The following is a 15,985-nucleotide window of genomic DNA, read 5'->3' on the forward strand; positions in this document are numbered from 1 at the left end:
TGATGGAGTCAGGAGACCTGGGTTTGAATCCTGGCCTTGGAGCTTGGTAGCTGGTGGCTGACAAGTTGCCGAAACCCCTAAGCCTGGGGTTCCTGCTTTGCAGATTGAGAGTGATGGTGAGAACATATTTCATCAGCCAGAAAAGGCCGAATCACAGTAAAGGCTGAGGGAGGAGAGGAGTGGCGAGTGGCTGGGAGGTGGTGGAAGGAGCCTTGTTTCCAGAGAGCTCTTGCCAGCCCTTGGAATCATGGTGTCTCAGAGCCTCAGTCCTCCCATCTCTGAAATGGGACTAGCAAGCTCAACCTCACCAAGTCAGGATTAGAGGTGGCTAAGGATTATTAACATGATTGATGAAAGTGCCCACTCTGGGCCCAGCACACCCCAGGTAGGCAGGGAATGCAAATTCCCCTCCATATCTTGTCACTGATGCCTCCAAGCAACCTTGGACTGATCGCCTTGCTCTGAGCCTCAGTTTCCCCATCACCTGTACCTCTTCCCACTCCCCATCACCATATCCCAGCATGCCAGCCTGTTTGCTGTTCTTTGTCATTGGTTTCTTGTTTTGTTCTGTTTTTTAGACAGGTTCTCACTCTGTCACCCACGCTGGAGTGCAGTGGTGCGGTTACGGCTCACTGCAGCCTCCAATTCCTGGGCTAAAGTGATCCTCCCATTTCAACTTCCAGAGCAGCTGGGACAACAGGCACATGCCACCACGCCTGGCTAATTTTCTTATTTTTATTTTATTTTATTTTATTTTTTGAGACAGAGTGGAGTCTCAAAGACCAAGCTGGAGTGCAGTGGTGTGATCTCGACTCACTGCAACCTCTGCCTCCCGGGTTCAAGCGATTCTCCTGCCTTAGCCTCCTGACTAGCTGGGATTACAGGCATGTGCCACTACACCCAGCTAATTTTTGTATTTTTAGTAGAGATGGGGTTTCACCATGTTGGCCAGGATGGTCTTGAACTCCTGACCTCAAGTGATCCACCCACCTCAGCCTCCCAAGGTGCTGGGATTACAGGCATGAGCCACTGTGCCTGGCCAATTTTCTTACATTTTGTAGAGACTGGCTGTCACTTATGTAGCCCAGGCTGGTCTTGAACTTCTACCCCTTTATCTTTATTCATGGCACTTATTGCCACGAATGAATAACCTCACATAAGCATTTCTTTCTTTTTTTTTGAGATGGAGTCTCACTTTGTCCCCCAGGCTGGAGTGCAGTGGCGCGATCTCGGCTCACTGCAACCTCCAGCTTCTGGGTTCAAGCGATTCTCCTGCCTCAGCCTCCTGAGTAGCTGGGACTGCAGGCACCTGCCACCATGCCTGGCTAAGTTTTGCATTTTTAGTAGAGACGGTGTTTCACCATATTGGCCAGGCTGCTCTCGAACTTCTGACCTCAGGTGATCCACCTGCCTTGGCCTCCCAAAGTGCTGGGATTACAGGTGTGAACCACCATGCCCGGCCTCATATAAGCATTTCTGTCTCCATTTATCATCCATCTGCCCCTCTTGAAGGTCAGTTTCACCAAGGCAGGCATCTTTGTCTCGTTCACTGTTGTGGCCTCAGGGCCAGGCACAGTGAGTCAAACGTAGAAGGTGCTCAATAAATACATGTTGACTGAAACCATGGGCAGAGGCTAATTCAGAAGCGGTCTGAGGACCTTACCTCCCAGTGATGATGCACCATGGCCCCAGGCAGCCCAGGAAGAGAGAAGGGGTGTGTTTCTCCCTAGGTCCCCCAGCTTCCCAGGCCATCCCAGGCCACTCCCTGGTCATTTGCCCTCAGCTGCTCTGAAAAAGGGATTGTTGAGGGGTACCTAGAATCCTCTCTCTGCAGTTTGAGTCTTTCCTAATCCCCTGGGGTCTCATTCCCACTGAGGACACTGGTGGCCTCATCAGGAACTCTGCTCTGGGTAACAGAATGCGGGAGTGTGAACCTGGCTCTGCCACCTACCAGCTGTCACTCCACCTCCTTGGGCCTCACTCTCCTCGTCTGTAGAACAGGGTTAGCAATAGAATCCATGTCACCAGGTTAGAGTGAGGAGTCAGTGGTTTGACCTCCAGAAACTAACCAGCCTGATCTCTGACGCCAAATAAGTGTTGGTGATAACGACCACTTTTATGGGAGGAGTGTTCACCTGTCATTCAGAGATCAACACCTTTTCCTTTTGTTTTTCAGGATTAAGAAAGAATGGTGGGATCAGATTCCCAACCCAGCCCGCAGCCCCCTCGTGGCTATAATAATCCAGGATGCTCAGGTAGGAGTAGGCGTGGATGAGGATATGTGGGACTGTGTACATGAAGAAGTGTGGTTCAGAACACCTGGGCTGTTAAGGACATTCATTGGCTTCTGGAATGGCAAATAGACAGTCAGGAAGGTTGCAGGGGAGACAGAGGCAAAAGCCGAATGAGGTCATTAGCAGACCAGAGGCTTTCCCTCCCTTCCCCTTGGCAATCCCAGCCTGGGGTGGGCTTCTCTGGGGTTGGTTTCCTGTTTTTTCCCTCCCCTTGGGAGAACGACCCTTGGGTCATCATCACTGTGTCATTCCCTGGGGAGGTGCCAGTACCAGGGCTAGAGGCCAGAAGGAGAGGAGGAAGGAGAGGGTGACAGGCTTTCTGTGTCTTCTCCTTAAGCATAGGAAACTGCCCCCGAAGCACCAGCAAATCCCTTCCGGGTTCTCATTGGCCTGAAATGTATCCCACCCCTAAGCCAGGGGTGGAGTCAGCTTCCCCAAGGCGATGGTCCTGTGGGTGAGTGGGTGGGGTTTGCCTGAGCAAGATGAGAGTTCTCTAGGAAGGAGAAAGGGGGGATATAGGTCCTGTCTAGAAGGGAAGGTCTGAGGGTCCTTGCTTTCCCAGGGACTCTGGAATCTAGTGGTGTTGGCTTTGAATCCTGACTCTGCCACTCACTGACAGTGTGGACTTGAGCAAGTTGCTTAATTCTCTGAGCCTCAGTTTCCTCTTGTGGGTTATAACAATGTTTACCTGGTAGGGCAGATATTAGAATTTATTGAGACGATACATATAAAGTGCATATTCCAGCCTCTTGCAAATACCAAGTGCCATTTATGTATCAGTGTCTGCTGTGTAACAAATGACCCTGAAATGTAGAGGGTTACAACAACGACTTTATTTAGCTCATGCTTCTGCAGCCTGGCATTTGGGGCTGGGCTCAGCAGTGAGGGTGGCGGGGGAGGCTGGGCTGGGCTGGGCAGATCTGGATTGAGCCGACCCGTCCCCGTAGCCTCCCTCCGTGTCTGACAGTTGGCTTTTTTTTTTTTTTTTTGAGACAGAGTTTTGCTCTTATTGCCCAGGAGTGCAATGGTGTGATCTTGGCTCACTGCAACCTCTGCCTCCTGGGTTCAAGCAATTCTCTTGCCTCAGCCCCCTGAGTAGCTGGGATTACAGGCATGTGCCACCATGCCAGGCTAATTTTGTATTTTTAATAGAGATGGGTCAGGCTGGTCTGGAACTCCCAATATCAGGTGATCCACTCACCTCGGCCTCCCAAAGTGCTGGGATTACAGGCATGAGCCACTGCACCCAGCCTAGTTGGATGACTTTTACCTGGGACAGTGCAGGTGCCTGAGCCATGTGCCTCCCACTCTCCAGCAGGCCGGCCCAGGCTTGTTCATAGAGTGGCTCAGTTTTCAAGGGTGGGAAGTCCCAAGGCTTCTTGAGGCCTAGGTGCAGCACTGGCATGATATCACTTCCATCACATTCTATGGGCCCAAGCAAGTCCCAGGGCCAAGGTAGATTCAAGGGATGGGAGGAGATTCAGAGCACTCCTCTATAGCCACTTTTGCCATCGACCACAGTCCCTGTAAATATTAGGACAACCTCATTAATTCCCAGGAATCTGAGGCTCAGAAAGCGTAAGTGACCTGTTGGACTTCTGATCTGTGTGATGTCGAGGCTTGCACCCCTTCCTGAGCATTGCCGTACTCCAGGCCGGGCTGCAAGGCCACTCTGCTCTTTCATTGGCTGTCTCTGTATTTTAGGTGTCACAGTGGGAGAAGCGGTCCCGAGGTCAGGAACCAACCAAGTGCCCGTATGTATCTGAACTCAGGTCACAGACTGCATGCATTGGGAAGGTGATAGAATTGGAGAGGCAAGCCCCTAGCTCCATGTCTGCCTTCTCTTCCCCACATTCGGTAATTGCCCTGTGACATTAGCCTTCAAGGGATGGCAGGAGGAGGGGTGTTCTGGAAACGTGGACTGCTGGCCAAGCCCCCTGAGTTTCACTGGTGTGTCAGGTACATGGTGACGCCCCTTGGGAGTGCTGTTATAGTTAACAACCAGAGCAGCCGTGCCTGTTGTTAAAATCTTGACCTAATTGTATACTTGTTGGAAAATAGCCACTATCCTGAACACTCCCCTCCTTTTTTTTTTTAATATACAGGATCTCACTCTGTTGCCCAAGCTGGTGTGCAGTGGTGTGATCATAGCTCACTGCAGCTTCAAACTCCTGAGCTCAAGTGATCCTCCCACCTTAGCCTCCCGAGTAGCTGATACTACAGACGTGCATTACCACGCCTGGCTATGTTAAAAGGTTTTTGCCTGTAATTCCAGCTACTCAGGAGGCTGAGGCATGAGAATCATTTGAACCCGGGAGGCAGAGGTTGCAGTGAGTGCAGACTGTGCCACTGCACTCTAGCCTGGGTGACAGAGTGAGACTCTTGTCTCAAAAAAAATAATTAATACAAAAAAAAGTTTTTGTAAAGACAAGCTCTTGCTGTGTTGCCCCGCCACCGTGGCCTCCTTAGCTTCTTCCCTGGGGCCTGCTGGACCTTTCCATACTCCAGAAACTAAAGGGGGTCCAGGACCCTGCTTCACCCCTAGGACCCCGCATCCTTTTTTTTTTTGACACGGGGTCTTGCTGTGTCCCTCAGGCTGGAGTGCAGTGATTCACTGCAGCCTCAAACTCGTGGGCTCAAGTGATTCTCTGGCCTCAGCCTCCTGAGTAGCTGGGACTACAATCATACACCAACATGCCCAGCTAATTTTCCTTTTTTTTAAATTCTTGTAGAGATGTTAGAGACAGCCCAGGCTCTGTTGCCCAGGCTGTTCTCAAACTCCTGAGCTCAAGCGATCCTCCCTCCTCAGCCTCCTAAAGTGCTGGGATTACAGGCATAAGCCACCACACCCGGCTTCCATATCCTTTCTAATTGGTCATGGCTTGGGATAATGGTGTTGCTTTTAGTTATCATCATCCATAAAGACTTTTTCTTATTCAACAGATCTGAGCTTGTATTTGGTGCCCAGGACATGTGCTGGTTCCCGAAATCCCAAAGACACAGACCCTACCCTCAGGGATTTCCCATTCTAGCAACATAGACTGATCAATTACTGATGATAATGTTAGAAGGCGTGTCTGCAGTAGACAGCCATCAGGACATGGTGATTTCAGGCTGGGCTTTGAAGAATGAATAGGAGTTTTTCAGGTGTCGAAACTGAACCCTGACCAAACTTTGCTTTTGCAGACACTGGAAGAATTGTCTTACCAAGCTCTTGCCCTGTTTTCTGGAGCACAACATGAAAAGGGATGAGGATCCCCACAAGGCTGCCAAAGAGATGCCTTTCCAGGGCTCTGGAAAATCAGCATGGTGCCCGGTGGAGATCAGCAAGACAGTCCTCTGGCCAGAGAGCATCAGCGTGGTGCGATGCGTGGAGTTGTTTGAGGCCCCGGTGGAGTGTGAGGAGGAGGAGGAGGTAGAGGAAGAAAAAGGGAGCTTCTGTGCATCGCCTGACAGCAGCAGGGAGGACTTCCAGGAGGGAAGGGAGGGCATTGTGGCCCGGCTAACAGAGAGCCTGTTCCTGGACCTGCTCGGGGGGGAGAATGGGGGCTTTTGCCAGCAGGACATGGGGGAGTCGTGCCTTCTTCCACTTTCGGGAAGTACGAGTGCTCACATGCCCTGGGATGAGTTCCCAAGTGCAGGGCCCAAGGAGGTGCCTCCCTGGGGCAAGGAGCAGCCTCTCCACCTGGAGCCAAGTCCTCCTGCCAGCCCGACCCAGAGTCCAGACAACCTGACTTGCACAGAGACGCCCCTCGTCATTGCAGGCAACCCTGCTTACCGCAGCTTCAGTAACTCCCTGAGCCAGTCACCGTGTCCCAGAGAGCTGGGTCCAGACCCACTGCTGGCCAGACACCTGGGGGAAGTGGAACCCGAGATGCCCTGTGTCCCCCAGCTCTCTGAGCCAACCACTGTGCCCCCATCTGAGCCAGAAACCTGGGAACAGATCCTCCGCCGAAATGTCCTCCAGCACGGGGTGGCCGCAGCCCCCGCCTCGGCCCCCACCAGTGGCTATCGGGAGTTTGTACATGCGGTGGAGCAGGGTGGCACCCAGGCCAGTGCGGTGGTGGGCTTGGGTCCCCCGGGAGAGGCTGGGTACAAGGCCTTCTCAAGCCTGCTTGCCAGCAGTGCGGTGTCCCCGGAGAAATGTGGGTTTGGGGCTAGCAGTGGGGAAGAGGCGTATAAGCCTTTCCAAGACCTCATTCCTGGCTGCCCTGGGGACCCTGCCCCAGTCCCTGTCCCCTTGTTCACCTTTGGACTGGACAGGGAGCCACCTCGCAGCCCGCAGAGCTCACATCTCCCAAGCAGCTCCCCAGAGCACCTGGGTCTGGAGCCAGGGCAAAAGGTAGAAGACATGCCGAAGCCGCCACTTCCCCAGGAGCAGGCCACAGACCCCCTTGGGGACAGCCTGGGCAGTGGCATTGTCTACTCAGCCCTCACCTGCCACCTGTGCGGCCACCTGAAGCAGTGTCATGGCCAGGAGGATGGTGGCCAGACCCCTGTCGTGGCCAGTCCCTGCTGTGGCTGCTGCTGTGGAGACAGGTCCTCGCCCCCTACAACTCCCCTGAGGGCCCCAGACCCCTCTCCAGGTGGGGTTCCACTGGAGGCCAGCCTGTGTCCGGCCTCCCTGGCACCCTCGGGCATCTCAGAGAAGAGTAAATCCTCATCGTCCTTCCATCCTGCCCCTGGCAATGCTCAGAGCTCAAGCCAGACCCCCAAAATCGTGAACTTTGTCTCCGTGGGACCCACATACATGAGGGTCTCTTAGGTGCATGTCCTCTTGGTTGCTGAGTCTGCAGATGAGGACTAGGGCTTATCCATGCCTGGGAAATGCCACCTCCTGGAAGGCAACCAGGCTGGCAGATTTCCAAAAGACTTGAAGAACCGTGGTATGAAGGTGATTGGTCCCACTGACGTTGGCCTAACACTGGGCTGCGGAGACTGGACCCCGCCCAGCATTGGGCTGGGCTTGCCACGTCCCATGACAGTAGAGGGCACTGGGTCGCCGTGCCCCACGGCAGGCCCCTGCAGGAAAACTGAGGCCCTTGGGCACCTCGACTTGTGAACGAGTTGTTGGCTGCTCCCTCCACAGCTTCTGCAGCAGACTGTCCCTGTTGTCCCTGCCCAAGGCATGTTTTCCCACCAGATCACCATGGCCCACATAGAGGCCCACCTGCCTCTGTCTCACTGAGCTAGAAGCCGAGCCTAGAAACGAACACAGCCATCAAGGGAATGACTTGGGCAGCCTTGGGAAATCGATGAGAAATTGAACTTCAGGGAGGGTGATCATTGCCGAGAGGTGCTCATTCATTTAACAGAGCTTCCTTAGGTTGATGCTGGAGGCAGAATCCCGGCTGTCAAGGGGTGTTCAGTTAAGGGGAGCAGCAGGGGACATGAAAAATTGCTATGACTAAAGCAGGGACAATTTGCTGCCAAACACCCATGCCCAGCTGTCTGGCTGGGGGCTCCTTGTATGCATGGAACCCCCAGAATAAATATGCTCAGCCACCCTGTGGGCCGGGCAATCCAGACAGCAGGCATAAGGCACCAGTTACCCTGCACGTTGGCCCAGACCTCAGGTGCTAGGGAAGGCGGGAACCTTGGGTTGAGTAATGCTCGTCTGTGTGTTTTAGTTTCATCACCTGTTATCTGTGTTTGCTGAGGAGAGTGGAACAGAAGGGGTGGAGTTTTGTATAAATAAAGTTTCTTTGTCTCTTTATTTTTTATGTATTAACCAAACATACCGCCATACACTGCTGTGAGTGTTGTGTCTCTGTTAACTCCTGGAATTCACCCATCCAGAGGAACCAGGATGCAAGAGGTTAAGAAACTTGCCATCTGGGTTTGGGTTCCCCAGACAAGGATTCAAATAGTTGATTAAGGAAGTAATCCCAGGAAACCCTGCTAAGGTAGTGGGAAACTGAGGCAGGGAAGGACACGAACCAAGAAAGTGTTACCTGAAAGGGGTCCAGATGCAGACCCCAAAGGAGGGTTCTTGGATCTCACACAAGAAAGAATTCAGAGCGAGTCCGCAGAGTCAGTGAAAGCAAGTTTATGAGGAAAGTAAAGGAATAAAAGAATGGCTACTCCATAGACAGAGCAGCCCCGAGGGTTGCTGGCTGCCTATTTTTATGGTTATTTCTTAATTATATTCCAAACAAGGGGTGGATTATTCATGCCTCCCCTTTTTAGACCATATAGGGTAACTTCCTGATGTTGCCATGGCATTTGTAAACTGTCATGGCACTGTTGGGAGTGTAGCAGTGAGGACAACCAGAGGTCGCTCTTGTTGCCATCTTGGTTTTGGTGGATTAGAGACGTCTTCTTTACTGCAACCTGTTTTATCAGCAAGGTCTTTATGACCTGTATCTGTGATGACTTCCTATCTCATTCTATGACTAAGAATGCCTTAACCTCCCAGGAGTGCAGCCCAGTAGGTCTCAGCCTCATTTTACCCAGCCCCTCTTCAAGATGGAGTTGCTCCCGTTTAAATAAACCTCTGACAAAAGGGTGAGTTATCCGACAGATTACCAGCATGAGCAACTGACGCTTACCTGCTGGGGATCTCTGGAAGACCTTGGACAGCACATGCCCAGTTATGCCTGCAAAGGAGAGGGAGCTGGGGTATTTGTCCACCAGTTCCCATCTGTCATTGGCTGAGAGCTGCTTCCTGGAGCATTAATTCTCCAGCACTTCCAGCTACTCCAGGAAAAAAAAAAAATTCTTGAACTGAGAGTTGGAGGTGTTGAGAGACTCTGGCACACCAAGGAGACATGGACAGGACACCAACAGTGGCTGACACACTGCCAAGGTCACACAGCTAGTTAGCAAAAGATCTATAGTGGAATCCAGACAGTGTCTCCATCACCCAGGCTCTCTGTAGTGATCTGCGCTTCACATCCCAGGCAGGCAGAGAGACGGTGTGGGCCTTAGATGGGAAGGCTGGGAACCTGAAGCTCCTATGTCTGTATCATTTTGCGTCTCCGAGTAGCTGCCCTGATTTCACACTTGAGGGGCTTGGCCATTTTAGATTCCTTCCTGCTCTAAGAGCCTACATAATACACTGGAAATGATGGGGAGCCCTTTACCTCACATGCAGCCTGATGTTTGTTAGAAACACCTCCTTGTGCCAGGCGTGATGGCTCACGGCTGTAATCTCAGCAATTTGGGAGGCTGAGGTGGCTGTATCACTTGAGGTGAGGAGTTCAAGACCAGCCTGGCCAATATGGTGAAACCCCATCTCTACCAAAAAATACAAAAATTAGCCAGGTGTGGTGGCAAGTACCTGTAATCTCAGCTACTCGGGAGGCTGAGTTGGTAGAATTGCTTCCACCCAGGACACGGAGGTTGCAGTGAGCTGAGATTGTGCCATTGCATTCCAGCTTGGATGACAGAGTGAGACCCTGTCTCAGAAAAAAAAAAAAAAAAAAAGACCTTGTTCTAAGCCCAAATCTATCCCTTTAGCTGCCCAAATTACACAGTTTACAGATGGAGAAACAGTTTTAGAGACGAAGAGGGCCTTGCCCGAAGTCACCCAGAGAATGGCAAAGCCTGAACTAGCCTTCTGGACTTCTTGCCTCCAAAAGCTCTTTATAATAAAACATAATTTTAAATAAAAATAGGTATCTATTTAGGGCCAAGCAATATGCTAAGTGCCGTCCAGCCACTGTGTCATTTACGTCTCCAAACAGCTCTAGTTGGCAGGCTCAATGATTAGCCCAATTTTACAGATAAGGAAACAGGTCCAGAGAGGTTGAGGATTAGCTTAGAGCCACACAGCTAGGAAATCCTGGAGCCAGGATTTGAACCCAGGTCTGACCTAAGAGCTCCCAGCCATCGTGATAGATCAGCTCATGTCATCCTGACACCTACACAGATGTTGGCTCGAATCCACTTTGCCTGAGCATTGTCTCAGAAAAATCTAATTTAAAAATTAGGCAGCAAATAAAAAACACATTTGAGTGCTAGAGATGCAATTGGACTGGGAGCCCAACAAAGAATAGAGGCTGGACTCATGGTTCCCTCCCCAGGAGCATAGGCAAAAGAAATCCAAGTTGTTGGCCTCAGCAGCTATTACTAACTGGCTGGGCTTTGGGAAGCTACGGAGGGATGGGAAGACCTGGTGGATCAGGTGGGCCCAACTCAGGCCGGCCCCCACCCTGCAGGAAGTAGGCAAGGTTCAGGGTCCTGGGCCCAGCGAGATGCCGGCTGCGGGAGTTTCCAGGCAGCCTCCGGGGCTGGACCAGAGGGCAGGAGGGGATGCCCCTGGGTAGCAGCGCCAGCGTGGGCTGAGTGGCCCGGGCCCCTGCGGGGGGGGCTTCCAGAGATGTTGATTTTGGGGTACTCCCTCAGCCCTGCCTTTACACAGAATTTGTGGGGGATGAGGGGAGGGGGAAGGAGCGGGGAGGAAGGCAGTGAGTGCATCTGAATTTTTTTTTTTTTTTACAAAAAATGGCTTATCGCATTTTTCTGATTACTCTATCAGCACGTGCAGACCTTTTCCTATTCAGAGAAAGCCTGAAGGTATAAAGAGGAAAGTGAAGAAAAACCACCGGAAATCCCATCCCCGCCCCAGCATCTGGCACTGTGTGGGCGATCACAAAATGAGCGCTTGTTTTTGAAGGCGTAGTATCTCCGTGAACATCCGGTTGAACAACCTTTCTGACTTTATGTTTCCCACGAAAGTTATTAATTAAAAAACAAAAAGCAAAACACCAAAAAAAAAAAACCCAGCAAGTGTTTGAGCTCCCACCACGAGGGAGGCCTGACGTCACTGGATCCTCCCGACAGCTGGTGAGGCTGCGTGGGACTTGCCCACGACGTGCCGTTACCGAATGGCATAGCCGGGCTTCGAACCCGAGTCCTAACTAACCGCCCTGTATATACCATGGGCTCGTCGTCTTCCCTGGTTCCAGCTCAGAACAGAGACTCAGAGGAACAAGGGCTCTGTGCTCACCCTGCCCGGTTAGGTCCAGGCTTTCCAATTCCAAGCTGTGTGACTGTGGGAAAAGTGTTTGCCCACTCTGGTACTAAATTTCCTCCTTGGTAAAAGGCACACAAGAGCAGTACTCTGCATGCCACAGTGGTGGGGTGAGCAGCAGATGACGTGGTGGGTGGAGGCCAGGTGACACTCGGCTGCTCTCAAGCTTAACTTGCCTGTGGTGGTGGCAGGACCGTGTCAGTTCTTCCACAAATCCCACCTGTTTCCACGACGTTTATTGACAAGTCAGGGGCACCGTGGTGGAAGGGGTGCAAAGAGGAGGTCAGCTCCCTGGTCCCTGCTGCCCTCTGGTGACCACATCAGCATCAGCGCCTGCTCCATCCCAGCAGCTCCAGGTCCATGCCATGCCTGGAAAACTTGGCCTGGGAGATCCCCACCCGCCCCGACCCGATCCCACCTCTCTTCCATCTCTGCATTTTGCAGAAATTCCCCCAGCACCAGACAAAAGCGCCTAATGTCCATTAGATATGCTGTGTGGCGCCAGGCCAGCATGTAACCTCTCTGTGCTTGATTTGTTATCTGTAAAATGGGAATCATTATAGTATCTGCCTCATGTAGCTATTGTGAGAATTAAATATGTTAGTACCTGTGAGGCCCTCAGAACTATGCCTGCGGCTGGGCACAGTGGTTCACGCCTGTAATCCCAGCATTGTGGGAGGCCAAGGCAGGCGGATCCCCTGAGGTAGGCGTTTGAGACCAGCCTGGCCAACATGGTGGAACCCTGTCTCTCCTACAAATACAAAAATTAGCCAGACATGGTGACGGGTGCCTGTAATCCCAGTTACTCGGGAGGATGAGGCAGGAGAATCGCTTGAACCCGGGAGGCGGAGGTTGCAGCGAGCGGAGATCGTGCCACTGCACTCCAGCCTGGGCAACAAGTGGGACTCTATCTCAAAAAAAAAAAAAAAAAAGAACTATGCCTGCAAATAGTTAATGCCTTAAAAGTATTTGCTAACATTCTTCTTCTTCTTCTTTTTTTTTTTTTTTCTGAGACAGGGTCTTTCTCTGTCACCCAGGCTGGAGTGCAGTGGCCCAATCCTGGCTCACTGCAGCCTTGAACACCTGGGCTCATGTGATTCTCCCACCTCAGCCTCTCAAGTAGCTGTGACCGCAGGCGCACACACCACCAAGCCTGACTAATTTTTTTCAAATTTTTTGTAGAGACAGGGACTCACTATGTTGCCTACACTAGTCCCAGACTCCTGGGGTTCAAGCGATCCATCCACCTCGGCCTCCCAAAGTGCTAGGATTACAGATGTGAGCCACCGTGCCCAGTCTGCTGACATTATCCTTAATATTACACTGAATATGTCTGTGGATTTTGTGGGAGGTGAGGGTATAAAATATAATTAGAGGAAATAATGACATTCTAAATTTAATTTGACTTTATTACAAAAAGGGCAGAATGGAGCAACAGTAATCCAGGACAAAAAATTGTTCCAATCCCATCATTCAACCCACTTGTGTTTGTATCTGTTTGTGCCACTTCTGTATGTTGTTTACATGCACAGCCAGTGTTTGCATATTTGCAGTTTTATATCATTCATTTCTCATCATACATATATATATATTTATATTCCTGACATTTTTCTAGAGACTTTCTCTCTTTTTCCCTTATGTTCTTCCATACCGGACTTATAGGACCTTGCCCAGACTCAACTTCTCTCTTCCCCATGGACCCAAGTTGCTGAGCTTCCAACAGGTCTTTATAGCGAAGGAGAATGAGACAGAGAGAAGCAGAGATGCAGAGAGAAAGACAGAGAGACAAGACTAAACTGATTGATCTCAACTCCATTATGATATCTGATTCCAACCACAGAATGACTCCTGATCCAGCCACAGACTGACTTCTGATCCTGGCCACAGTCCACCTCCTGTCCTCAGCCACAGAATAGCTCTGACTCAAGCCAGGAACTGAGTCCTGACCCATGTTACTGACTTACTCATGATCCTGGTTGCAGGCTGGCCCCAGCCACATGCTGAGCCCTGACCCTCACCACAGATGGATCTTTGACCCCACCCATAGAATGATCTCTGATTCTGGCTGCCCTGAACCACCACTCCTATATACTGATGACCCACCTTAGCGTGATCCCACCTAGGAACTGGCATTTCCTGGGACAGGCTCTTGGCCACCTGCTGCTCGGCCCTGGGCACACCAGGCCGTACTCATCCTCCCCCTTCCACCACCATCCATGATTTCCTGATTTCTAGCAGCAAATTTAGCTTGAGTTGGTCAACATAGCTGGGCTGCCTGACTTTCCTCTCCGCCATGGAACCACAGAGCAAGCCAGCAGTTCTCCTTCCTAATCAAAAAGCAGCATGGAGGAGAAGGCTCCTTTGCCACCTTCCTTTCTGCTTTGGATGGTGCTTTGGCAGCCACTTTGCAATCATGAGGAGACAAGCCTGGAGATGAAAGGAGGCATCCTGAATATGGCAGAGTAGAAGAAGAAAAAGGCCTGCCTGGATCTTTGATTATATCACCAAGTGATCAAACCAACCTTAAATTCTTAAATAAACTCTAAGTGTGCTTTTCTTTAAACCACTGTGAGTTTTCTTTTTCAGTCATAAAGCAACCTTAAAAATTGTAGTAGGTACAATAATGAACCCCTAAATATGTCCATGTCCCAATCCCTGGAACATGTGAACATGTTACATTACATGGCAAGGGGGGATTAAGGTTGCAGATGGAAGCAAGATTGCTAATCAACTGACTCTTAGATGTAGAGGGAGATTATCCTCAATTATCCAGACAGGCCCAGTATAATCCCAAGGATCTTCATAAGTGAGAGATGCAGGAAAAACCAAGTCAGAGAGAGATTTCAAGATATTATGCTGCTGGCTTTGAAGATGGAGGAAAGGACCATGGGCTAAGGAATGCAGGTGGCCACTTGAAACTGGAAAAGTCAAGGAACAGACTTCCCTAGAGTTTCTGGAATGAACACAGCCTCGTTAACACCCTGATTTTGAGCTCAGTGAGACCAGTTTCAGACTTCTGACCTCTGGAATTGCAAGATCATAAATTTCAGTTTTAGGCCACTAAACTTGTGGAAATTTGTCAGAGAAGCAATGGGAAATGAACGTGCAGATGCATTCACACATCCAACTTTAGGCTCTGGACTCTTCCTCAAGCTCCTTCCCCAATCCCCATCCTCTCCCTCTTTATTGGCACTCATTCTTCACTTCCACAGGATCCTGCCAAATTCCTATCCATTCCATATAGGCATCCACCCTCTCTTGTTAGAGTGGACGTAGGGCAGGCCGGCTCCACAGCTGTGCACCAGACAGCAGCCCATACCCCCATGCTCGGAGGACCCCTACTCTTCAATGTCATGCTCTGAAGTCCCCATTTTGAAATTCTTGGCCAGGCACAGTGGCCCACACCTGTAATTCCAGCACTTTGGGAGGCCAAGGTGGGCGGATCACTCGAAGTCAAGAGTTTGAGACCAGCCTGGCCAATATGGTGAAACCCCATCTCTACTAAAAATACAAAAATTAGCCAGGCATGGTGGTGCATGCCTGTAATCCCAGCTACTCAGGGAGGCTGAGGCAGGAGAATCACTTGAACCCGGGAGGTGGAGGTTGCAGTGAGCCAAGATTGTGCCACTGCACTCCAGCCTGAGCAACAGAGTGAAACTTTGTTTCAAAAAAAAAAAAAAAAGAAATTCTTAAAAATTGTCTCTCTGAAGTTTTGTTTTGTAGGGGTGTTTAGTGGGACCAAGGAGCACCCACTGAGGGCTTGGAGCCTCAGCTCACATATGGTCCCACCTCCTGCCTGCTTCCCTGGGACACCTGTCACCTGCCTGCTTCCCTGGGACAGGCTCCTGGCCACCTGCTGCTCTGTCCTCGGCACACCAGGCCCTACTCATCCTCCCCCTTCCACCACCATCCACGACCACTGCTGCCTTCTGCCCTTGAATGAGGCCTGGGCACAGGTGCAAAGGATGATCAAGGTCAGTAGCTCACCTCACGGGACCTTGAGGTGGAGCATGGTGACAGCCATTCCTACCCCAGAGGTAACTGCTGGGCAGCCAGAAGCCACAACTCAGCCCACTCCTAATCCAGGAACCAAGAGTGACCATCTTGATTTCTCAGCCCTTTTGTTTTGTTTTGTTTTGCTTTTGAGACGGAGTCTCGCTCTTGTCCCCCAGGCTGGAGTGCAGTGGCTCAATCTCGGCTCACTGCAAATTCTGCCTCCCAGGTTCAAGCAATTCTCCTGCCTCAGCCTCCCAAGTAGCTGGGATTGCAGGCATGAGCCACCACGCCCGGCTAATTTTTTATTTTTAGTAGAGACGGAGTTTCACCATGTTGGCCAGGCTGGTCTCAAACTCCTGGACTCAAGTGATCCGCCCGCCTTGGCCTCCCAAGGTGCTGGGATTACAAGCGTGAGCCACCGCGCCTGGACAAATTATCAGCCCTTTTTGAATAAGAAGACCTGCATTTTTATTTTGCAAAGTGCCCCTCCAATGATGTAGCCATTCCTGATGCGGGGTCATTCCCTCTCTCCCAGGCTGAGCTCTCTTCTCCCTCTGGACCCTAAAACATCATCACTCCCCTGTGTCTTCACCTGCCTCCCTCTGCTGGCCTTTCTTCATTGCCACGCATGTCTACTCAAGTCTTTCCATCTTCAGACAGCCCAAGCTTCCCTCCACCCCAGCTCCTATTTCTCTCTCTCGCCTTCTCTCCCCTAGCC

General features: G+C 51.1%; 1 protein-coding gene across 4 annotated transcripts in view; it reads left to right on the top strand.

The window, feature by feature from the left end:
* Window positions 1–8,010, top strand: part of IL4R (interleukin 4 receptor) — a 52,056-nt gene extending 44,046 nt beyond the window's left edge. For all 4 annotated transcript variants that reach the window (XM_032157174.2, XM_032157175.2, XM_058440845.1 and 1 more), the window contains 3 exons: window positions 2,177–2,255; window positions 3,999–4,048; window positions 5,481–8,010. In XM_032157174.2, coding sequence (XP_032013065.1) covers window positions 2,177–2,255; window positions 3,999–4,048; window positions 5,481–7,059 — 1,708 coding nt within the window. In that variant the 3' untranslated portion in view covers window positions 7,060–8,010. The remainder of the gene's footprint in view (window positions 1–2,176; window positions 2,256–3,998; window positions 4,049–5,480) is intronic.
* The last annotated feature ends 7,975 nt before the right edge of the window (window positions 8,011–15,985 follow it).

This window comes from Hylobates moloch, unplaced genomic scaffold (assembly GCF_009828535.3).
Source record: "Hylobates moloch isolate HMO894 unplaced genomic scaffold, HMol_V3 SCAFFOLD_6, whole genome shotgun sequence".
NCBI classification, from domain to species: domain Eukaryota; kingdom Metazoa; phylum Chordata; class Mammalia; order Primates; family Hylobatidae; genus Hylobates; species Hylobates moloch.